Below are 25,199 nucleotides of genomic sequence, written 5' to 3' on the forward strand. Positions count from 1 at the left end.
ACTTTCTCTTGCCTCTTCCTGGAACATGTGTATGATTCATTCTCTTATCTTTTTCAAGGCTCCTAAAACGTTGCCTTCTCAGTGAGGCCTTACCCAACCACCTTATTTATATATATATTTTATTTTTTTGAGGAAGATTAGCCCTGAGCTAACACCTGTTGCCAATCCTCCTCTTTTTGCTGAGGAAGACTGGCCCTGAGATAACACCCGTGCTCATCTTCCTCCACTTTATATGTGGGACGCCTGCCACAGCATTGCTTGCTGAGCAGTGCTATGTCCGCACCCGGGATCCGAACTGGAGAACCCCGGGCTGCCGAAGCGGAACATGCGAACTTAACTGCTGTGGCCCTGGGCCGGCCCCACCAACCACCTTATTTAAATTGACCCTCCCTATCCCTACCTTGAGTTTCCCTCTGACGCTTATCATTTGATATACTGTACTTTTTCTTTATTAATTTGTCTACAGTCTGTCTCCACCAGAGAAGCGTGATTCCCATTACGGCAGGGATTTTATCCATTGCTGTATTACTAGTGGCTAGAACTGGGCTTGGTATATACTAGAGCTTAACAAATATTTGGTGAATGAATAACTGGAGAGTAGATGTGGAATCCATGTTCTTTTTATCAAGTACCCCAAATGATTCTGAAGCTGGCTGTCCTGGAACTACACTGCGAGAAACACTGGACTGGAGTAAAACCTTTTTTGCTAACGAATAACTGTGAATGTTAAACCTGAGTATGCAGTTTGGCTGAGGCTTGCAGAGGAAGGCCAGCGGGAAGACAGGGTGTCAATGAACCCTGATAAAGTACAAAGAATGCAATACACAGGGGAGAGAATCCATAGCTCTCACAACATCTCAAAGTAGTGATATAAAAGAGATAATAACCTCTTAATTTAATCGTAACATATGGGTAACACATACATACTCTTAATCCCTCAATTCTCCGAAGTATATTAAACAAACAACAAGGGCTCTATATAACGCCCACGAACACGGGACATAACACAATGAGAAATGCTTGAAAAACACAGCTTCAACGAATTAATCATCACAATGACTCATATACTGAAATATTTGTAACCACAAATTACATGTATTTCCTGATGGAGATTTATTCAATATTTTTATACTTTATATTTTTCAAAGCTACAAATTTTATAAAACAAGTTTTAAAAATGAGAGTAAAACTGTAACAAAAAATCATAACTATAATACTTAAATAATTCAATTTACTCTATTTTTATAATATTTGGAATGTATATTGAAGTAGCCAAAAGATTTCCAAAGGTATGGACATTAACTGTTTAATACTTAATCTACTGGGGTAAGAAAAAGAACCATTACCTTTTGAAAAAAGAAAATATATATATAGTTTTGTGAAATAATTTTTTATTTTATATAATTTCATCAAGCTTAGAGAAAAGTTTTGTTTTTTGTTTTTTTAAGATTTTTCCTTTTTCTCTCCAAAGCCCCCCGGTACACAGTTGTGTATTTTTAGTTGTGGGTCCTTCCAGTTGTGGCATGTGGGATGCCGCCTCAGCATGGCTTGATGAGTGGCTCCATGTCTGCGACCAGGATCCTAACCGGCGAGACCCTGAGCTGCCGAAGCTGAGCTCATGAACCTAAACACTCAGCCACGGGGCCGGCCTCGAGAAAAGTTTTAAGAACAGTACAAGATACTTCAATATACTTTTCACTCAGATTCCCCTGTTTACATCTTTCTTTGTTTGTTTTATCTATTTATACATGCATATTACTTACTATGAATATATTAATATACAATCTATTTATTTAGATATATGCATTTTTTCCTGTACCATTTAAGAGTAAGTTGGAAGTCACTCTGTCCCTTTACCCTTTCGTTATGCACTTCCTAAGATCACGGACAACCACACACAATGGTTATTAAAATCAGGAAATTTAACACTTATAGAAGAATACTGTTTGATCCACAGTCCCAATAAATTCTGTCAGCTGTCCCAATGACATCCTCAGGAGTTATGCCTCCCCTGGGTCCATCTGTCTTAAGAAGCATGTGTTATTTAGCTGTCATGTCTGCTAAGTCTTTAATCTGGAACAGCCTTTCGTTTCTTGACCACGGACATTTAAAAAAATACCAGCCTGTTGTGAAATGTCGAATAATTTGTATTTGTTTGATGTTTCCTCGTGATTAGGTTCAGGTTATGCATTTTTGGCAGGATTAGCACTGAAGTGATGTTTGCCTTTCTCACTTCATCTTATTAGGAGGCACATGATACTGGTTGGTCTCAATATTGGTTGTGTTGAGTTTGATGACCTGGTTAAAGTAGTGTCAGACGTTTCTCCATTACAGACTTACTATTTTCCCCTTTAAAATTAACAAGCAATTTGAGGGGAGATATTTAAGGACTAATGTAAATATCCTGCTCTTCATCAAACTTTCAACCCACTAGTTTTAAACCCCATTAATGATTTCTAACTCCATCATTATTTCTATATTTATGAGTTAGAATTCTACTGTAAACAGTCTTCTCTGTTCTTCCATTATTTATTTCACTGTATGTTTCAGTGCGGACTCATGGATTCTTTTTCATTCAGTAGGTTATCATCTATTAATATCATTCTTATTTTGATGCTCAAATTGTCCCTGACTTGGACAGTGGGAACCCATTCAAGTTGCTTCTGCATCCTTTTATTACGTCCCCAAGATTATGTGAACACTTCTTTACTTTCTGGCACAAGAAGAAGGTCCAGCTTCATCCAGTACGTTCCCTGATCCAGCCCTCGATTCAGCCCTTTCTACAAGAGCTCTAGTTCCTTTTACAGATGGATGGTATTCAGAACCCAAAATTAGGCACAAGGGGTGCTCACTGCTGCTGGTACTTCGTAGCTCCTAGGTTAGTTCAGTACAGAGATAGAGGAAATCTGTTTTATGTGTGCATATACACACGTCTATGTATATATGCTGTATATACACAAATACATGCATATATTGTAGGTAAAACATTTATAGTATCCATATATACTATCGATATACATATATCTCTTTTGCTCTATTCCTCTATATAATATACTTAAAAACATGAATTAATATGGACATCTCCAATTCCAATCGAACACCATAATACAATCTCATCTTCTCCCATCTCATATTATAACTTCTTTCCCTAGAAGCGAGAAAGCTGGCTCCCCCAATACATTTACTCGTTTGCTCAATCCTATAATACAGAGGAAGCAGTTTTAGAATTGCCAACCCAATACCATCAAGAAAAACAAAACTTAGAAAAAATAGTTCAATCTTCAACTATAAATATTTTTTGCAGTAAAACTGACATACCTTGAGATGCATGAGTTTTAATAGATAAGCCTGTGTAAAACATACTCCTATCAAAATATAACACTTCCAGTTTCCTAGAAAGTTACTTTATATCCATTTCCAGAACAATTTCCCCTTGTTATACATGACAAAAAGCATCCTATTTTTTTTCACTAGAATAAATTTGTCTATTGTGGTACTTTCTATAAAGGGAATCATACAGTTTGTATTCTCTTGAGTCTTCTTTTGCTCAGCATAATATCTACAAAATTCATCCACGTTGTAAGGCATATCAGTAGTCCCTTTTTATTTCCTAGTAACAGCACAATTTACTTATCATTTCCAGATGTTGGGGGACATCTGGGTTGTTTCCAGTTTGGGGTTATTATGAGTAAAGTTCCTATGAGCACTCTTGAACAAGTCTTTTTCTAGTCATACGTTTCCATTTCTCTTGGATAAACACCAAAGAGGAAATGATGGGTAAAAGGGTAGGTGTAAGTTCACCCTTATAAAAATCTGCCGAATCTCTTCCCAAAGTGGTAATAACACCTAACATTTTCACCTAGCAATGTATGAAAGCTCTTGTTTTTCCACATTCTAACCAATACTTGATGTGGCCAGTCTTTATTCATTTTAATTTTACTGTTTTTAAATTACTTATTCTATTGATGACTGAGGGGAGATGTTAAAATCTCCAACTATGATTAAGAATTTTTCTATATTTTTCTTTTATTTCTATCAATTTTTGTTTCATACAGTTTAAAACTCTGTTACTAGGTGCACAGGCATTTATAACTATAATATCTTCTTGATGAACTAAACCCTTTATCATCACAAAATGTCCCATTTTACCTCTAGTAACACACCTTCTTAAAATTTACTTTGTTTAATATTAATATGGCCACTTGGGATTTGTTTACTTAGTATGTGCATTAAATATTTTTTCCTATCCTTTCATTTTCAAAATATCTGTGTCTGTTTTTGAAAGGCATCTCTTGTAAACAATGTAAGTTATGGATTGCATTTTTATCGTTTGAAAATCTCTACTTTTAAATTTGAGTGTTAATCCACTTACATATACAGGATGTATTGATACAACAGCTATATTTAGGCCTAAACTTTGTTATTTGTTTTATATTAGGCATCTCTGTTTTTGTTTCCTTCTTTCCTTTCCTTGACTTCTTTTGGGTTTACCAAATATACATCTAGTTATAATAATTTTTACTTAGTCATGTATCTTTTAAAGAAATGAACAAAAGAAAAAGTATATAGTTTTTTATATACTTACTTACTATGTCTACATTTTATTCCTTCCTGTAAATCCAAGTTGCCATCTAGTACCGTTTTCCTTCAGCCTGAAAAACTTACTTTCTGCTGTTCTTTAGCTCTTTAGATGTTTAGTGCAGATTTGCTAGCAATGAATTAATTTGCCTGAAAAGGTCCTATTTTACTTTCATTTTTTGAAGGATAGCTTCATTCTATATAGAATTCTAAGTTGACAGGGTTTTTTCGCTTGTTCGTTTTTTCTTTCAGTACTTTAAAAATGTCAATGTCATCATCCTCTTGCCAGCACTTTTCTAAAAAGTGAGAAGTTAACCATCCTTCAAAGCACTGTTCCCTTGTGTGTAATGTAATGTGTTGTTTCCCAAGACTGCTCTTCCAGGGTTTTCTCTTCCACCACCAACCTGCACTGGTTTGATCACGTGTTCTCAGGTATGGTTCTCTTTGTATTTATTTTACTTGGTGTTCACTGAGCTTCTTGGATCCATAACTGTTTTTTCACCCAGTTTAGGAAATCGATGGTCTTATTTCTTCAAACATCTTTTTCTTCTACATTTTCTTTCTACTTTCTTTTCTGGGACTCCAGCTGCACATGTTGGACCTCCAAATATAGCAGTAATAATACACAATGCCTATCTATTTCTGAATAAAGTCATCTTAATATATAAGATTGAGCAGTTTAGGATAGTTTTCATTAAAATTTTCATATATTTGCTTATGTCCTCTCTAAATATAGTACACTAGAACATCACCCATCAACTAATAAAAACAAGAAGTAATGTTTTCTAAGCATTTACTATATGCTAGGCAATTTGCTGAAGGCTTTACAAGCATTTTTCATTTGAAATCCAGGATAACTTGATGAAGTAGGTATTACAATTTTTTTCATGTTACCGATGTGGGGAACAGGCTTACATAAGTCAAATAACTTACCCAAAGTCACACAGTTATGAAGAGGCATATGGAATTTTGAGACCAATGCCTGTAGTATTCTTAACCACATTACACTAACACTGCATGTGAAAATGTGGAAAGATGCTCCATTCATTCACAATTAGTTGAATATTAGGTGTAAGACACGGTTCTTGGCAACTATTATATAAAAGTGTGTACAAGATACATAGAATTCCTACTCTAGTAAGAGAGACAATAGTACCCTCATGTTTTTCTATTTATTTTTATAATTACTAAGAAGACGACCTTCAGTGTACAATGACAGCATGAAAACCGAAGGTACGGTCTATGTACAGAACACATGCTTTTGTAATTAGATAAATTTCTCCCACTCTACTATGGTTTTTTAGGCTAGCAATGACATGTTGCTTAATTCAGAACCTTCCAGTGCAAATGGATGCCTTAAAAGACTACATCCTTCGCAGCCAGCTATTTAAGTACATGATCATTCCAGTAACGTTACAGCCCTGTTTTTCAAGCACAGAGAGTCCCAGACTGGGATAGAAACAGGACTCCCTGGGGGCATCCCTGGAGGGATCTAGGTCAGTGCCAATCAAAATGTGGTCCCAGAATCAGTGCTGGTCTGCAAACTCTTTACCAATTTGTGGCAAGATAGTACAGAAAAAGAGAGTATTTGGGAAACACAAATTAAGTTTGCATTTTATGTGTCTTTGTAAATTTCATTTTTCTAGTTCTTCACTTATTGCTTGTATTTTACAAAACAATCAGTCTGCAACGGAATGGAAATAAAGAAGAAAAATAAAAGCTGGACCTTTATCACAGAGAGTTTGAGAATACTGTTCTGGGCCATAGCATCTAGGAACAAAGTACTCATATCTGTCTGATTCTCAGTTTTCTCATTGTGATTCAAAGTTGTGACAGATGAACAAGATATACCTAAAGCGTCTAAGCACAGAGCCAGGCAAATGATAGGAGTGGACCCCTTCCACGTATTTCATCATTACTACACCACATATCCTCACAGTGAGTTATTCTGCTTTTCTTCCCCAGTTAGACACAGGCTCTGTGAGGGCAGGAAAGCATCTCTATTCAACTGATTCCCCCAAATTAGCAGGAACTCAGTAGATAAGAACAGTTTTATTATCCTTTACCTGCCATTCCCACATTCTTCTTAAGTCAGCAGTATTAAACTTAAATCAAAGACTATGAAGGAAAAAAAGCAGATTGATACATTGCTAGAAGTGAAATAAATCTAAAACAGTAAAAGGCAGCCTATCACCAATACCGGCCATAAATAGATTACACAAGAAGCTACAGTAGGATAATAAAATATTCATGTTTTGAACATCCTTTGCTTTAAAACACAAAATTAAAAACTTTAATATATACTCTGGTGACTCTATACCTAAAACTGATACACTGATTTCAAGACAGCTATAGGAATGCTGGAAGTTTACTTAACAATGAATTAGACACTGAAATGGAATTATATAAGGCACATTTAAAAGAGTATTTAATCTATTTAATGATTTAATGTATAACTAAAAGAGAGACAGGAGAGTTAAAAAACAGAATATTGGCAGATAAAATATTAAAAAAAAGAACAGTTAAGACTAAAGAAAATACTGGTTTTATTTATTTTTGTGCAACTATGAATAATGATGTGAAATTAAAAGGGAAAAAAATCAGAAAATAGACCAAGAAAAATGCTATGAGAAAATGAGATCTATTAGATTTTAGAAGAGGTATGAAGGAAGTTCCGTGTAAACAAGTCTGAACATTATCTCCATCTGCAGTTAGAAAAATGAAAAGCTAAACTATAGCCACTTTTGAAATATCAACTAATTAGCCACTGTTTTTACGCAGAGATTTTACTCAGTGTGCAAATTTAGACAATGCCAAAGAAGACATAAGAGGAGAATAAGACAAAGTCCCTTCTTCAAGAACCTGCAGTTTAATCTACTCCGAAATATAATATATAAAACTTAAGTCAATACATTTCTAGCGTAATATCCATACAGTTGAGAGTGTAAGGGTGGCAGAGTTGAGAGAATGGAGAAATTCATATAAGGGCTGGAATAACGTAGCTAAGACTCAAAGAGAACGTAAGACTTAAGAAAAGCAGCCTAGACACAGGAAGCCCCCAAGGGTGGAAGCTGAGAGGCGGTAAGCAGACTGGTCTGCCATGCATGAAGCAGGATTGGTAGGAAGGAGCCTGAGGAGGAGCCTGGGCTTGCAATGACCTGAAATGAAAAGTCCCTGGAGGTTCTTTAATGAAACAATGACAGACAATAGGTTGCAGGGGAAAAGAGCCCAAAAAAGGGAAAACTACTTAATCAGGGAAATTGCAGTAATGTAGCTTGTGAACCAGTTGCCTTTTTAAAGAAGGCTGGAATGTTAGGAAGACTCAAAATCTCTATGCACAAAGGTCATACAGGCGGCCTCAGGTGTTCAGCCTGCATTCCTACACTGACTACCCCCATATATGGCTATGCTGTATTTCTTCTCCCTTCTTCCTACCAGAAATCTGTTCTCTGCCATCATAATTTTCAGTGGTTCTACTTCTAGCATTTGTATAACTTATATAATTTGTTTACGCCCCCTCCTTTTGCAGCTTCTAATCTAAAACCATTTTTGCTTCTCTTTTTTCTTTTCTGTCTGCTTTTTTCAAGATTGTTTTTTATTCTCCTTTTCTTTCATTTCTCACATGCTTAGAGCATAAAATCATAGACTGGCAGAGCTGTAAAGGACCTCAGAGATCCACTCATCCATGTTTCCCATTTTACAGAAGAAAAACCAAGTTAAGTAAAATGACTTGTAGGTTTGGAGTATAGTGGGGCTAGGCTCTGACAACTACTGTCTCTTTTCTTTTAGAATAAATTTTCAGAATGATATGGAAAAACCATAACATTTTCTAAACTTTAAAAAATATAATTTAGGGCCAGCCTGGTGGTGTGGTGGTTAAGTTCACGAGCTCCACTTGAGCAGTCTGAGGTTTTCAGGTTTGGATCCCATGTATGGACCTACACACCACCCATCAAGCCATGCTGTGGCGGTGTCTCACACACAAAACAGAGGAAGACTGGCACAGATGTTAGTTCAGGGACAATCTTCCTCACCAAAAAAACCCACTAAAATATATATATATATATATATATATAAAAAACATTTAAAAACGACTATCTTGATTATAAAGATGATAAAATTAAAAGGTAATTTAAAAATACACACAAAAAATTATAAGACAATTCTAATGCCTTCCTCCTCCCTATTTTCTGTCATTACTGCTGATTTCAGTGTTTTTCAAACAGCATTCTTCGAGAAGCAAGGAAAACAACAATTTCTGAAGTTTCAGCTTTGATAAAAAGCTATGGAATATTATGCAGTTAATAACATGACTGCATTTCTTTTATAAATGAACAAATAAATTACCATAGGTCCTGAAATATATCCACAGGAGTATATATATACTTTTAAAAAACTGCCAACCTGAAATCCTTAAACTCATTCTTTTCCCACCTTTCTGTTTCCTGTCTTTGTCTCTGCTGGTGTTTTAAAAGCACCGGGTAAACTACGGTAGCGGTGGAGAGGAAGGAATAAGTTAAAATTGCGAAATGCTTTGACTAACCAGTTTACATCCACAGCTTTTACAACATTTCATCTTTTTAATACTCATTATGAAATAAATAATGTTACAGTAGCTATGTCTCGTCTTGGGCATACAGTGCTTTATCCCAAGTCAATAAATACAAGCCTGAGATTTTTGAGACAATAATGAGAACCTATGAGAGGGTTGATGTCGATTGCAACCTTGCTTATTTGTACTGGCAAGAGTGGTAAAGTCACAGCCAGAGTGGATTCCTCCTTATTCCACTCAGTGAAGCATTATTTAAAATTATTTGATATTTTAAAGCATTGTTGTGAAAAACCTAGCTCTCAGTAATAAGGATGAAGATGCCATTTCTAGAAATGGGAAATGATGGAATAAAGAACAGCGTGAAAAGAGAATGTGAAACTAGACTGATCAAACTGGTTGCCCTGGGGATTATGCTAACGGCATATGGACAGGCATACCAGTCTTTTACTTTCCTTCTTGGCTGACTTCACATATTCAGTCAATCTTACCTTATGGTCAAAATTCAGTTCACCAGTCTTATAAGGATAAGATTGTTGTATAATAATGAATATCAGAAACGTCAGTATTGTGTGTTGAACAATTTGTAAATTTTGATATACACACTTTTGCTGGATATACAAACTTTTTGGTAACTGACATATGTAAGGTATTGAAAAGCACCTACAAATAATTACATATTGTGTATACACACATTTTCTAATTTTAATATTCAGGATTTACATAAAGGCCCAAAGAACAAACCTCAGCCAAATCAAATAACTACAGGGACTTCCTTTCCACGCTGGCCTTAGAATGCCTAATTTCTTTTCTCTGTACCATTTCAGACCCCTTCAGCCAGGTGGGTCTTCACCCACCAACACAGACACTGTTTCCTACTTCAGTCTAGCCCCAGTGCAGGGCAGAAGAGCAGAGGTAGCAGGCTGGGTGGTGAGACAGGAAAAGAAAAGAGTGCCGACATTCTGGGAAAATGCCCCTTTTACTCTTAAGCTACATATATTCTTTAGTATCCTCAGTCTCTAAACAAATCTTTCCCCAAATGCTTTTGAAGTCCTCTCATTTGCCCCATTTAGAGTCCCTGCCCCAGCTTCTACGTTCAAATAACTAAGGAAGCTGTGCTTTGTAAGGATATAAACCTAGAATTTTCTTCTGAAATGCTGATGAATCGTATGCTAATTATGTGTGGAGGTATTTGTGTCTCTTAAGTAAAACAACAACAACCAAAAAACCCCCTATATTACCCACCATTACTCACTAAGACTAAGACTTCTGGACACGTTGTTCTTTTTCCTGTATCTATTACTTTACCTATTATCTGGGGTCCCCACTGTCGGCAGTTATAACTTCAAAGGATGCTCAAATTTTAAAATCAAAGTCTGAACATAATATTTCCCTCAAATCACAAACAACGCAGCTTGTATGAAGCTCCTCAGTCATTAACTACTCCTTCTGCCAAATGACTTGTAATTCTTCCTCACCCCAGTTCGTTCTACAGATTCCTATCATACAAAGCACCTAAGGCATGGTCCTTTATCCAAAAACACACTAAGTGTGAAATTTCAGGCCTCCAGGATCTGTCTGATCTGGTTTATGACTTACATTTCTAATTCCAAGTCTCATTATTCTCCTCCACCCACCTGGTACTCTCTAAGACCTTCCTAAACTATGCAAAGCTTTCTGTAATGCCATGTTTAAATCACCTCTGTACCCTCAAGTATCTAGAATAGTGCCCCATACTAGTAAAACAGAGGAAAAGAAATCCAGATAAGTGATAAAAGGTGATGGCAGCAGAAAAGGAGCCCCACAGAATGGATCCACATGGCCCTCAGTAAACACAAAAGTGATACCCCTGAGCAGCATTTCAGGTTTTCACACTCCAGGCCTGTTTTTCTTATACTTCTCCAACTCAAGAAAACTTGACAGCAGTGGCTCTCAAGGGGCATTGTCCCATACCCTAGAGGGTGTTCTGGAAATATCTGGGGGTGGTTTCTGTTATCTGAATGACTGGGGAAAGCTGTGGAGGCCAGGGCCAGGGAGGCTTGATGCTGTGAAATAAAAGGGACAGTCACACACTATAAAAATTGCCTCTCATTTGGCACAATTTTGAAATGTTCTGTACATTTCTGCCGACACAAAATCTCAGCTTATAACCATGAGGCTTAACTTGATTTTACATATGAAGAACTTTTTGCACAGTTTTGATATATTATTTTATGAAAATGCGATCTTCTAGATAGACTGTACTTTGGTTTGTTTGGAATTTTACTACCAGCTGCTCATCATTTTGAAAAAATCATACTACACAAAGTAATGTTCTTCGTAGATTTCAAATCACTAAGATAGCATGCACCTATCAGTCTCATTTATGGCTCTCTTTCTTTCTTTCTCTCTTTCTCTTCCTAATCACTCTCCCATCAGAAAATAAATTTTCCATGCCGACGGTGAAGCCCACCAGCAAGAAAGAACAGCACTGAACTGACAACAAGTCTGTCACAGCCTCCCTGTGCTCACGTGTGAGATGAGCATGTGCTCCACTTATCCCAGGGGTTACAGGAAACAGACATAAGATGGATATGAAGCATCCAGTAAAACATCAAGTTCTATATGTATTCTACAACAGAAACAAATCAGAAATAATAATACTTCTGACCAGAAATGAAATAGGAAAAAGAAACAGTCCTAAAAAGTCTCTACTTCTAGTACGCTGACCAAATAACAGTATAGAAATTTAACAGCAAACAGGATTAGGAATATTTACACTTAACAAAATCAAACTTTAAACCCGTGCTGCCCAATACAGTAGCCATGTATTTGCTAAAGTGGAAAATACACACTGGATTTAAAGAACTTATTACAAAAAAAACATACATTTTAAAAATAATTTCATCTTTTGTTTTTACTTTTTAAAACGTGGCTAGTAGAAAATTTAAAACTTTATTCTTTGCTTACACCACATTCCTGATGAACACGCTGCTTAAAATAAACAATGAAATAACAAAACTGGTAAAGAGAAACAATGTGGATGTTCAGCTAATAAGACAATAAAGAATGTACACTCACTTCCTCAGTGAGTTCTCCAAACACTGTTATGACATCTATTAAAAGACTTGCCGTATAGAAGGACTTGATCATGTTTCTGGAAGAGAAAAGAAAGCTGGTCTAGTTCAAATGAAAAACATTAAGATGTAGAATTAGTCATGTAGCTTTAAGGAAAAAATTCCAGTGTTTTAAAATAAAATCAGATTTCAAGAACACAATGGAGCGCCTTTTGTAATCTCTCATCAGGAGAAAGTAACAACACTCATATTGCAAGTAAATATGCTACAGTAAGGTTTTATAGTGATTTTACAAAGTGTAACTACAGCATTATCTGAACGCATATCAAGCCATGTGCATCTCTTTGCATTTAAGTATTATTATAATAATGACAAATCATTTGAATTGGTAGGGGTGGGAATTTCTAAAATCAATTATCATTTAACCAGGCTGTTTTTGGCTGAAATCAACTCTTCGACCTGACTAAACGTTAAAGAATGGCTAGTGAGGGCATATTTACTGAGAAGCTGAATCTGTCCTGCGTCCTCTTCTTCCTTCAGCCCCTTCTCTAAAAGGACAGAATTGCTCTCAGAATCCAAAATCATTCTGAGATTTATAAGTAATTAAAAGAAAAATCTTAATCATTAATCAGGAAGTCTGAAAGTGTTCAACAGAAAACTGGATAATTCTGGTTACACAGTAACTAAATGTGTAATTTTTATTTTCCTCTTTCTTTACTTACTTGTGAAATCGCCCAGCACGATCTTCATTATCTGCATACAAAAACATTTTCAAAGCGTAATTCTCCAAATGGGCAGAACCAACTATTTCTTGAGTAATAGCTTCATTATCACCCAGCTGTTTCTTAAGCTAAAATAAAATCAGATACAAAGCTTATGATTTTGGACTCACAAAAGTGTATGCGTTAAGTACAAACAATCCTAATAATCACTTTAAGTAAATTATTTTACTTTCATTTCAGTAAAAGACATCAATGAAATCTTGCAAAAAGAAAATTGCTCTGCCTCAGCCCAAAGTGTTTAAAACAAAATCCAAAGTGTACAGAATTTTCAAGAAACACACTCATGATAACCTGAAAGTATAATTTAGCTTTAAAAAACAAAATAGCCAAGAAGAAAAAGATAACACATCCAACTATCTATGTAAAGCATCAGGCAAATATTTCAAAATAATGTATCATCCAATGTACTATATCAGGTATCCTAAATACAGAATTAGGAAATTCTTTCCTAATCATATATAATTTAAAATTTTAATTTATTCCCATTTCAATTTCTTCTATCAAACATAAAAAAAAAGCCTTAGAAAGATCATTATATCCTAAAATAGTATCTCTCAGAGGACACTGTGTAAAAAGAGATCTAATTCTAAGAAAGGTATATGACAAACTTAGAATAGGATTATGGAAGTCTTAAAAATTTAGATAAATATATACCTAAATCAACACAATTTACAACTATATAAACTTCAAGTCAGTATATTTCTTTCCTACACGCACAATAATTCAAAGTATTTTAAAAGCAACAAAGTTCCTACATTTTACTCAGACTGTCATATTGAATAAAATGACCTCCTGGAATATTCGATCTGAGCACCACACTACTGTTTAAAAATTGCTTTTTGGGGGGGGGGGGAAGATTAGCCCTGAGCTAACATCTGCTGCCAATCCTCCTGTTTTTGCTGAGGAAGACTGGCCCTGAGCCAACATCTGTGCCCATCTTCCTCTACTTCATATGTGGGACGCCTACCACAGCACGGCTTGCCAAGCGGTGCCATGTCTGCACCTGGGATCTGAACCAGCGAACCTCTGGCTGCCGAAGCGGAATGTGCAAACTTAACTGCTGTGCCACCGGGCTGGCCCCTAAAAATTGCTTTTTTAAAAGACGTTATAAAGTAAAAACTTAAATTTAAAAAAGGCCTTAGGATTTTTCATAAAATTAACAAAGTAAATATTCTCATAATTACAACAGAGTAATTTAAGGTCCAGAAGAGATTTACTGTTGGAAGTTAAGGACATTTTGGCTCTGCTTATCCTGAACAAAATCAGAAAGAAGCCCCACATATGACATTAGTTTACTGTATCCAAATTGTGAAATAATTTAATTCTAGAGGCGAATTTGATTCTAGAAAAATTTAGTGGGAGTAGGTCACTTCATCTCATCTCCAACATAAAACCTCTGACGACAAAAAAAAACCCATATACTCGAAGTTTTCCAACTGTAATGTAAACACTACAGCACAGGCAGATGCGCTCTCACTACATAATAAACTTACTCGTTATTTAATTTAGATGACGATAAACTCCTGATGAGCCCCTTTATAAAATAAATGCGATTTTATACTTTGCTCATGATAAAGAAATGTTTGAGTTTTGTCTATCTATAAGCTATTATTATTTTAGCTATTATTGTTATACTATGAAATTAATAAAGAGATCTATTCTATATCAAATGTCTGTTACAGATGGGAATTTATGAACGGACTGCTATGTGTGAAACACATTCTTCCCCTCACCTCCTCACTCCACCCTCCGAGAAAAGAGGACTCAAATTCTTCCTGCATCCATAGAAGCAGTGTTAGAAGTGGAAGACCAAACAGGCTCCAAGGGCAGCTGAGTTCCCATCAGTGGCGCCACCAGGCCCACCTTGGGTGGTTAACAGCAGCAGATGACAGAGGCTCTGGGTCAGAAGGCCAGACAGCCATACCAAGTTAGAGAGAACACTATTGCCCACAGCTGCTTAATACATGGCCACTGCTTTGAAGTGAATAACTTCTAACATTTATAAAAGCTCTGGGATGACTAGTATAAATGCTTTGATTTTTAATAAAGCTAAATTTTGTCTCTCTAAACAAAAGAATGCAAATGATCGAATAAACATTTAGGTTTCTAATTCTCTTGAGCAAGTCACATAACTAAGTAAGGAAATAAAAAGTAAGCTGCAGCTATTAATATAACAGCCTTGGAGATGAATTAATGAGCAGACGTTGACATTGTTAAAAGAGGAACAGTGAGGGCTGGGCACGGGAGACACAGGGTGGAGCCCTGATCACTAAGTGAGATTTCTGCCTTCCTGATGTACTGACATCCAATCCAACCCATTCAGTTTTTCCTGGATTGGCGCCTCTACATAACCTGTGAAATTACATCAGGGTTCAAGAAGGTGAGTCATTAGTCATCTGCCACCTTTCTGCTAGCAGGGGAGAATGCTTGGACCATAAGAGTATCTTGTCTTGGGACCAGGAGTGGGATGAGGAGACAACAGGCAACTGATATAATTTCCTTCATTGTCCCTTTCACTAAATAAATAGTCCATTTCATTATTACAAGAGCTATTTAAGAATTCCCAAATCAATCATCCATGTGACTGCATGAGGGAAGGCTAGAAAGCGTTCATCACTTATGAAAGGATGACTTAAAGGCCATCTACAATAAGAGGGAACAAGATATAACGGTATATGCAAGGATACTGAAACCTACTTTCATTTGTGTTTACAATTCCCTTATCAGTATGATGTAAATGTAAAACACTGGGTTTAATTTTTCCTTACCTATAATGACACTGCCAGGGGGAGAACTAAAATAAGACACACATACACAAATGAGAGAAAACGGCATTTTAAACATTATTTAGAAAATAAATTATCAGTGTTTAACTTACAGCTTCTAACTGATCCATTAGCTTTGATAAAAATTTACGACATTCAGGAGTTTTACTATCAATCTTCATTCCAGTTTGCATCGCATATAAACGACCTACAAAGAAAAGAAAAATAAGATGATTTGAACAATTTCATTTTCATCTTCCTCCATGACTGAATGTGAATTTAGAAATAAAACTTTGATTTACTATGGATCTTATTTACAAATATAAAGAGCACAAAAATATTATCCAAAGAACGCAAGAGATTCATGAGGATGATGATGACTTTTCACCAAGTAAGGCCTTCTCTTTTGGCACTGTTTAAAAAAAAAGGACTAGGTCCTAAGCTGTCAAAGGGACCTGCAATTTAACTGGTAAGTCAGAGCACTCAGAAAAACACTGCAGCTACAAGAACACTTGTCAAGTGTCAGATAAAATATACAATGTGGGCTGGGATAGTGGGAGATGTGACTGTAGCTGAGACTAATAGGCTGAATTGTTTTAGTCATTTTTATGTATACAAATAAAAATAAATATACCCTCTCTTTAAAAAAATTAATGAAAACATTAGAGATAAGGCAAAAGCTACAGACCTCTCTGACACCACAATCCGAATCGCTGTGAACAGGTCGGTGGTGGCTGTTGTTACCCTTGGTGTGCACATGTACTGCCTGTAATTTACCTCTTACATTCAACCATATGTTCTGGGCATCTGTGTTAGCACTACAGTGCTCCACAGTGTGGACATATCACTCTAACTACGGCCCATTTGGGTAGTGCTCAGATTTTCATTGTTACAAGTCACGCTGTGCTACCAGACCTTCTTGTACACACAGGCAAAGAGTTCCCTGAGTAGACACAAATTCCTGGGTCATGGTGTGTGTGTACCTTTTTCATTTTGAAGCTACTCTTAAACTGTCCTCCAAAATAGATTACCAATATGCAGTTATAGCTGTAACATATACAAGCACCGATTTCCCCCAAACTCACAAAAAATTGCTATGATTAAAACTTCGGAGCCAGCCCTGATGGCCTAGTGGTTAAAGTTCAGTGTGTTCCACTTTGGCGGCCTGGGTTTGGTTCCTGGGCATGGAACCATACTACTTCTCTGTCAGTAGCCATGCTTTGGCAGCAACTCACACAGAAGAGCCAGAATAATTTTCAACTATACACAACTATGTACTGGGGTTGGGCGGGGGGGAAGGGAGAAAAAAGAAGGACGACTGCCAACAGAAGTTAGCTTAGGGCAAATTTTCCCCTGCAAAAAAACACAACAACAACAATTTTCAACTTCCTATCAATCAAGACTGTAATTGGTATTTCACTGTTTGATTCTGCATTTTCACTACTGAAAAGTAATTAGGCATTTACTGGCTAGCTGTATATCTTCCTTTACGAATTAGGGATAGCTACCAAAAGAAAAGAAAAGAAAAAAATGTTCTGCCCAGTTTTCTCTTGGGTTGTTTGCTTTTGAACAACTTGCCTTGCGGCAGTCCTTTGTATAGCATGAAGGAGGGATACAACATTTTCCCCCAAGTGGAATCTTGTGAACACTATCCCTCTTCCGTGCTTCACTTTTCTCCTCAGCATGTAATCATCTTCTATTTATTTATCCTCTGTCTCTACTCAAACTAGAAATTAACCTCCACAACGATGGCAATTTCAGTCTATTTGGTTTGCTTATGTTTCTCTGGCATCTAGGATAGTGCTTGGCCTTCAATAAACATTTTCTGAATAGATAAATACACGAATGACAGAATAGCTCATTCTGTTCCACTGACTTAAATGCCACTTTTATCATATATTATCATATATTAAGTTTCCATGGGACAAAAGGGCCCAATTCTGTATATCGTCAATCTTGCTTTGTCAGTCTATCACTGCTTCATTTACTAAAGCATTGTAACATGGCTTGGTATCTGTTAGTTACTCTCAGGATTTCCATTTCAATTATGTCTACTTGATCATATCTTCTTTAAAATGTATTAATATACACATAATACACATTTATTTGATCTGTGTGTTTTGAACTTTAATAGCTTATCTGAAGGCACTACTTTTTAATGCTTAGACTTTTAGGGCTATCTCATGTTACAGAGCTTGAAATTTAATTCATTAATGTATCTATTTCCATATATCAAATTTAAGGGCTTGATCCATCTAGGTATTAATGAGAGAAAAAGAAATGGAATTCCGAAAGTGTTGTACAGAGTTACACTGCCACACAGCATAAAAACACAGTGCTGTCATTTTCACTGCTCATGAGGCAGCATTGGATATCACTCTGACCCAAAACCAGATTCTAATTGGAGAAGCAAAAAAGGCACTTATTTTAAATATCCACTGCTTTGAACACAAAGGTGACCAAATTTCCTATCTTTGTCTCTTTCTTTTTTTTGTGTGAGGAAGAGTGGCCCTGAGCTAACATCTGGGCCAATATTCCTCTATTTTGTATGTGGGACACTTCCACAGCATGGCTTGACAAGCAATGTGTGGATCCGCGCCTGGGATCCAAACCCGTGAACCCTGGGCTGCTGAAGTGGAGTGCGCAAACTTAATCACTATGCCCCCAGGCCAGCCCCTCTCTCTCTTGCTTTTTAACAGCCATATTTCTTCAGCAACAAGTCCAGGCTCTTCACCCACCTGTCTATTAGGTTTTAGTCATCCCCCAACCCTCACCCTACCAACACCTTTTAAAGCATGGTTGAACACCCTCCCCCTTTTAAACCAGTTGTATCTTTTGAGTTGTTGGAGCTCTGTGCCTGTTTTAGTCACCTCTTTTGTTCTTGAAACCGTGATTAAACTCCCCAATACTGCCTCTTTGTGAGTTCTTCAGGTCTTTCCTTTCAGCATTTTTGTTGCATTTCTTTTTTTAAAGGGCATCCCATGAACTCTTCATATTAGCTGCAAATATTATCTTTCAATTTTTGAATGTTGTTTTAAGAGACGCTTAAAATATTTATGTACTTAAAGCTATTATTTGTGATTTTTCCCCCTAACAGTTCTAAGCTTGAAAAGTTCTTTTTATCTCCAAGGGACTTGATATTCAGTTACATGGTTTTGCTAGTTTTTCCTATGGTTCAATTTTTCAAATTTAACTCCTTAATCTAACTTACGTTTCCCCTCCTTCCCCAAATATTGGCACCTATCTCAAATACAATTAATAAATAATTCTTCCTTTCTCTAATGATTTGTGGTTCCTTCTTTAATATATTTTTACTTTTTATATTTCCTGGCTATTTGATTTCACTGAGACCACAAATCAAATGTCATCTCCTCACATGACCTGATAATATGCGTTTTTTCCCTCCAAATTTAATCTTAGTATGTCTTACTGTACTACCAAAATTTTCTGAGAAAGTTTAAGTGTTCTTATTCCCACTTTTAAGAGGAAGGCTTTTAGGTGAGAGTAGGGATCAATTCCATGCCAGGTTGCTCACATTTTCCCTGTAAGAGTTCCCACCCTAAGCCATACTGCGGCTGTGGCGTTTGAGACCCATCTGATGCCAGGGATCGGCAAACCAATCGGGTGGAGTGTGGGGAAGAAAAGAGCAGCATTTATATTGATATTTTTATCTAATTCTTTACAAGCTTCTGTTTTTATATATCTTTTATAATATAGTTTTTTTAATAATTCATACAGTATTATGACATCAATACGTAACTGGAATTTATAAATAATTTACAGAATAATTAGAGATTTGTGTTTAATGTGTTTATTTTTTAACTCATATGGATAGGTGATCAGAAGGTCACTGCATCTGCACTCCTCTCAACTATAAACTGTTTTCTTGCCCTAACCTAGCCCGTCCCTCTTCCACAGCCCTGTTCCTCCCACTGCAGTCCCGGGAACGGCTGCTCCATAACCAGCAAACTCCCCTACATCTCCTCAGATTCCTTCTCCCTCTGTCTTGACTGAAACATCATGTCACTTAAAGAAATCACTTTATTTGCCGTCCTCTCAAGTGTGATATTTAATTCTCTTCCATTCCTCCTATCTCGAGGTTGGCAAGCATGATTGGTTTTCTCTTTGCGTCCCAGTGCCACTTATAGTATTCTCCCAATATCTTCTACACACGTTGGTCTAGGGCTCACGCTACGCTCTTCCACTTGATCTTGTTATGCTTGTAATTGCCCATGGACCTCAGGGTGCTTCCTTCTTCTTCCATCCTCTTGAAAAGTTTGCTGTTTACATGGACAATCCATCCTTGAGGCAGAGACTGCTAGCTGTCTACCCACATCCTTCCTTCCTATCTTCTTTACTAATAAGACCCCTACATTATTAGGGAGCAGTAACATACCTAGCCAAAACAGTACATTTCCTAGTATTCCTCAGAGCAAAATATGGCCATGTAACTAAGGCTAATATCACGTAACCAGAAATTGTTGGAAGAGACTTCTGGAAGTCGCCTTGAAAGGAGGAATGACAGCAGGGGAAAGACCTTACTGACCCTTTCCCTTTCCTCCTCCCTGCTGCCTAGAATAGAAATGCGATGACTGAAACTCTAGTAAACATCTTGGACCACAAGGCAATCTTGGAAATGGTAATCATGTGCTAGTTTGTACATCTGAAATTGGAAAGAGCTTCGGTCCCCGATGACTTCATGGAATTGGCACAATGGCACTGGGTACTGCCAACATCAGATTTTCTTTTAAATGAGGAAGTAAATCCTCATTTTACTTAGCCATTGTTATTTTGGATTTTCTGTGATAAGAAAGAAAATTTAATTCTAACGCAAACACAGCATCATGTTCTCAATTCTTTTTTTAAAATTTTATTTTTAGATCCTTTGTTTTTGTTTTTTGAGGAAGATTAGCCCTGAGCTAACTACTTCCAGTCCTCCCCCTTTTGCTGAGGAAGACTGGCCCTGAGCTAACATCCGTGCCCATCTTCCACTACTTTACACGTGGGACGCCTACCACAGCATGGCTTTTGCCAAGTGATGCCATATCCACACCCGGGATCCAAACTGGCAAACCCTGGGCAGCCGAGAAGCGAACGTGTGAACTTAACCGCTGCGATACCAGGCCGGCCCCCATGTTCTCAATTCTTATCAACTGTGATCTCCAATAATTCTATGTGCTCTCCCTTACATGCCAGTCATTCCATAAATAAATTACCGTCTCAAACTGCTATACCTCCAAAATCAGTATATCAAGCACCCACTCTAAACACAATTTCCTTTTCTTCCAACTTTAAACTATGCCTATTACTACAGGCTTTCAGTTCACTGGTGTCTCCCTACTTCTTCACTACAATGTCTTTTCTCTTTTAACTTCCCTCTGCAACCAGCTTTGATTTTACAATATATCTTTCTAGAACTTCATTGCCCTATCTCCTTCTACCCTTAAATCTTTTTATTACATCCCTCTGGCAAAAGCTGACTCATACATAAACCCAACTATCCTCTTTCTCTATGCCTACATACAAGCAACAGAGCCCACTGGCAGATTAGCATCATTATAAACACCAAATTATCAATATTGCCTTCTCAACCTCCCAAATTATTATTTCAAATGTACTTCAATTTCTTTAAAGTACCCAAATACACAGACTGATAATTGAATAGACACTAATTTATTCACTATCTACATACACTATTGGCCAATACAAAACATGATAATGTGAGGAAATACAGTACTGACAATGACATTTCCCTAAGAGGTCTTATTTTCCAATCCTAGTAGGGAACTCTATATGCATCCTACCATCTGTGGAGTGTGGTTAGCTACTTGGTAGACCAGCTTTGGGGATAAATGGCTATCCAGCACAGGTAATAGCCCAGGTAATAAAGAACTGAGACTGATTCCTAGATTCACATTGGCTTCACAGGCAGCCATCTCAGGACTTAACCATTAAGAAAATATGCAGAAAATTAATTCAGCACTTTCTTGTTACCACGTGAAAGTGATTATTCCTATGTAAAATGTGCAATTCTCAGTTTCTGATTTGTTACTCTTAACTATTTCTACTGTTGTTTATAATAAAAATGGACATTACCTATATCTCCTTTGAAGCAAAAATCAAATTATTCCCAATTCACTATCATCAGACCATCATCCTCCCTTATAAGACAAACATAAACGAATATCAGCTTCTTGTCCTTTAAAAGGTAATCTTCATACAGATGGCTGATACTTGAATATAGTATAGTTTGCAATACAGCTCACTGGTTTTGCCTACATGCATTTTTCCCCTTGTTTTACATGCATGTTTAGTTTTCAAAATTACACGGACATTATTATACGGTAACACTTTTAACTGATGAACTGAAAGAATCATCTCAGAATTGGGAAGATTTAAGATAAAAATTGGCCTGGCTTTTGCATTTTTGAATATCTTATGTGGTTTACAATTCTTAATAAAATTAATGAAAGTGAAAAGACCTTAAATCTACTTATGAAAATTAATAAGTACACTAAAAGATCTTTTTGCCATGAGGGATGGAAAAAAGGATCACTTTGATATAGAACTCTGTTCAACACAAGTAATTCATTGTAGCATCAGCAGTATGACGAAAAATTAATGTCTAACTTGGAAAATTACCTCCTAAAACAGAATAAATGTGTAGCTAAAGTCATCTATAAGAAAATATATTTGATTTATTTCATCAAGGAAATGTGCTTATTTTTATGAATAAATATTATTTGAAGTTGAGTAATGAGGCACATTTGCAAAAGGATAAACTATTTTCCAACCTAACTTTAATTTAATGTGAGGCATTTAGGAGACAAACATTTACTCATCCTGAAGGTATGCCTAATTCAAAGTTCCATAAAATCTAAACGTTAATTCTAACACATCTTTACTTATACATGAGAAATACGAAATGCATGATATAAACACATAAAAGATATATAAAAGCAATTGTGAAGAGTGATGCTTTAAAAGGTTAAATAAATGTGGCAAATAGGAATCATTATGACACATATAGATGTTTAAAAGCAAATTTTATTCCAACAAACAGAACTGAATATACTGCGGTATTCCTAAGTATATTATAAATGCCTGCTATATGGTTAGCATTATCTTTTGTGAAGGAACTCCTAAAGCAAAGATTAAAAAGAAAGTATGGACAAATGTCTATTAATAAGGGTACTTATTCCACTCATTCTCTTCATTGAACAAATATCTTTGAAGCTCCTGTCGTAACACAGCAGCTTTAAGAAAAAGTTAGCTACTCCTGAATTCCTACTAAAACACTGTGCCGGTCCATAGTAAACATATAGGGGTAACCTTGAGGCTCAGCTGAACACGGCCACGTGTATGCGTAGGGGAAAATTCCGCAAGGCCACACAAAGAATTTCTTGAGCAGGAACTGTGAGCTGACTGGCCCCGAGGCACACACGGGGCTGGGATGCACTCACGTTCCAACCACCAGACTGCACAGGCCTCGATGCTTACCCAGGATATTTCCTACTTTAAAATTTCTTTTACGACAAAATGACAATTAAGAAAATTAAAATGCTTTCTAGTGTTTATGGTACACCTATAAGTAAAATGTATGAATCCACAGCCAAAGGACAAGAGGGGGAAAAGAAAGCGAAGTTCTTAGCTTATATGTGAGGTGGTATAGTGACTGTGGCAATTCATTGAAAATGCTAGAGAAATCACTAAAAAAATAACACAGAGAAATATCTAATAAGCCCTCAGTGGAGGTACCAGAGAATCCAAAGTGCCTCAAAAGAGAAACAATAACTGAAGTTAAAAAACATCTAAAAACCAAAAAACCTTGAGAAGCCTCAGAAAAATAAATGACAAATTGAATGAAAGCAGGAACGTATCAAGCATTGAAACCTCCTATATATAACCCTGTGCTGCTTAAGAGTATGTGAGCTTTCACTCTGAAAAATCAAACATAATTGTCATAAAAAGTGAACCTTACCAAAGACACTTTAAACTTGCATGGGGACAGCCAAGGCAGAGTTGCTTGACTCCACTAACCCTCTCCCTTCAACCTTAAGGACAGGTTGAGAGACTAAAAATGAAAGGATTTAATCAAAAAAGAAGGAACTATTAAAATGACTACTGTTTACAAATAAAATTCATGTTTGCATACGTCTGCAAAAATAAACATAAGGTAAATGAATGGACTGCTCATGGATACATTAGTAGTCCAACTTTCTGTGTTATTATTAACCTGTCATTGCTTCAGTAAAGTACCCTGAGTCAGTCTATAATAAAAAAAGATGAGCACTTAAGACAACAGGACTATGGGTTCCAATTAATCATACGGATCCAGAAATCAGCAAAAAAGGGAAAAAACTGCTTATCTTTATTGGCTTATTAAGCTTGTCTGACTGGCTTTAAAAAGTCCAATTTCTGTGTGATTAACAACAACAATAAAAAATAATAGGCAACTGATTATTAATCCTAATACCCACGTGGCTTACCACCATCAATAAAAAAATCCAACACTATTTAGCCTTTAAACGAAATTAAAATTTTACACTTATATGTCCTATAAAATCTCAGCATTGAAATAACCATATGTACTTACAACTTTCTGAACAACTGTATTTAATTTTCCTATGATCATATAAACAAACAACTCTCAAAGAACATTCATACACTTCAAATGAAAGTCTATTAATTGTACAATGTCACCCCCTAGAGGAAACTTTAAAAAACCAAACTTGAAACTTTAAATGTTTAGTTACTTAACCAAATTGAAAAGGAAGGAATCATTCTGGGTTTAGCTTTATCTACAACACCAAATCTGACAGAATAAAAATATTTATCATATACTGTCCACATTTAGATACGATTCAAATATTTTCTGACTTTATGAAAGAACAAAAAAAAGAGATAGACATGGAGCTCAGAGATGTGTAATACCATCAAGGCTGTCCTCTATCCTTATTAGGAATCTCCAAGATTACTGCACTGGCTTTTTGCCTCCCTTTCATTTTTCACCAATTTAACTAGTCTCTTTACTCTCACTCACTCTGTAACTGGTTTTCTAATTACTACCTATTATCAACAATTGTCCACATGACCCTTTCTCATCTAGCATCTGTCATTCAGGTCCTGGTTCCATCACTTACTAACAGAAGGACCAGGATGATCAAGAGATTCAAATCAGATATCCTAAAGAAAAGCATTGTTAAAAAAGACAAGAGCCACACGAACGTTAGTTGTCTGGCCTCTTTATTCAGTGACAACTACACGGACACAGTTCCTTCTAGGGACCACTACTGCCTTAAAATCTAGGTCAATTTAACAAACACTTTTTGAGCACCTTTTCTGTAGTGTGTAAATCTCTCTAGTGGCCTAGCACTACCTGGCACAGTAAATGAATAAAGAGCACCCAGCAGGGTGCAAGCCTTCTTAAATTTACAGTCTAGAAGAGAGAAGAGGGCAATGAAAAGCA

The 25,199-nt window shown here is 36.4% G+C and overlaps 1 protein-coding gene across 1 annotated transcript in view; it reads right to left on the reverse strand.

Moving 5' to 3' along the window:
* Window positions 1-25,199, reverse strand: part of VTA1 (vesicle trafficking 1) — a 74,234-nt gene that overhangs the window by 38,845 nt on the left and 10,190 nt on the right. Inside the window, exons 2-4 of the mRNA XM_070603235.1 lie at window positions 15,844-15,938; window positions 12,906-13,033; window positions 12,188-12,263 (exon numbers count right to left, since the gene is read on the reverse strand). Of these exons, the coding sequence (XP_070459336.1) occupies window positions 12,188-12,263; window positions 12,906-13,033; window positions 15,844-15,938 (299 nt within the window). The remainder of the gene's footprint in view (window positions 1-12,187; window positions 12,264-12,905; window positions 13,034-15,843; window positions 15,939-25,199) is intronic.

Source organism: Equus przewalskii, chromosome 32, assembly GCF_037783145.1.
Source record: "Equus przewalskii isolate Varuska chromosome 32, EquPr2, whole genome shotgun sequence".
Lineage (NCBI taxonomy): Eukaryota > Metazoa > Chordata > Mammalia > Perissodactyla > Equidae > Equus > Equus przewalskii.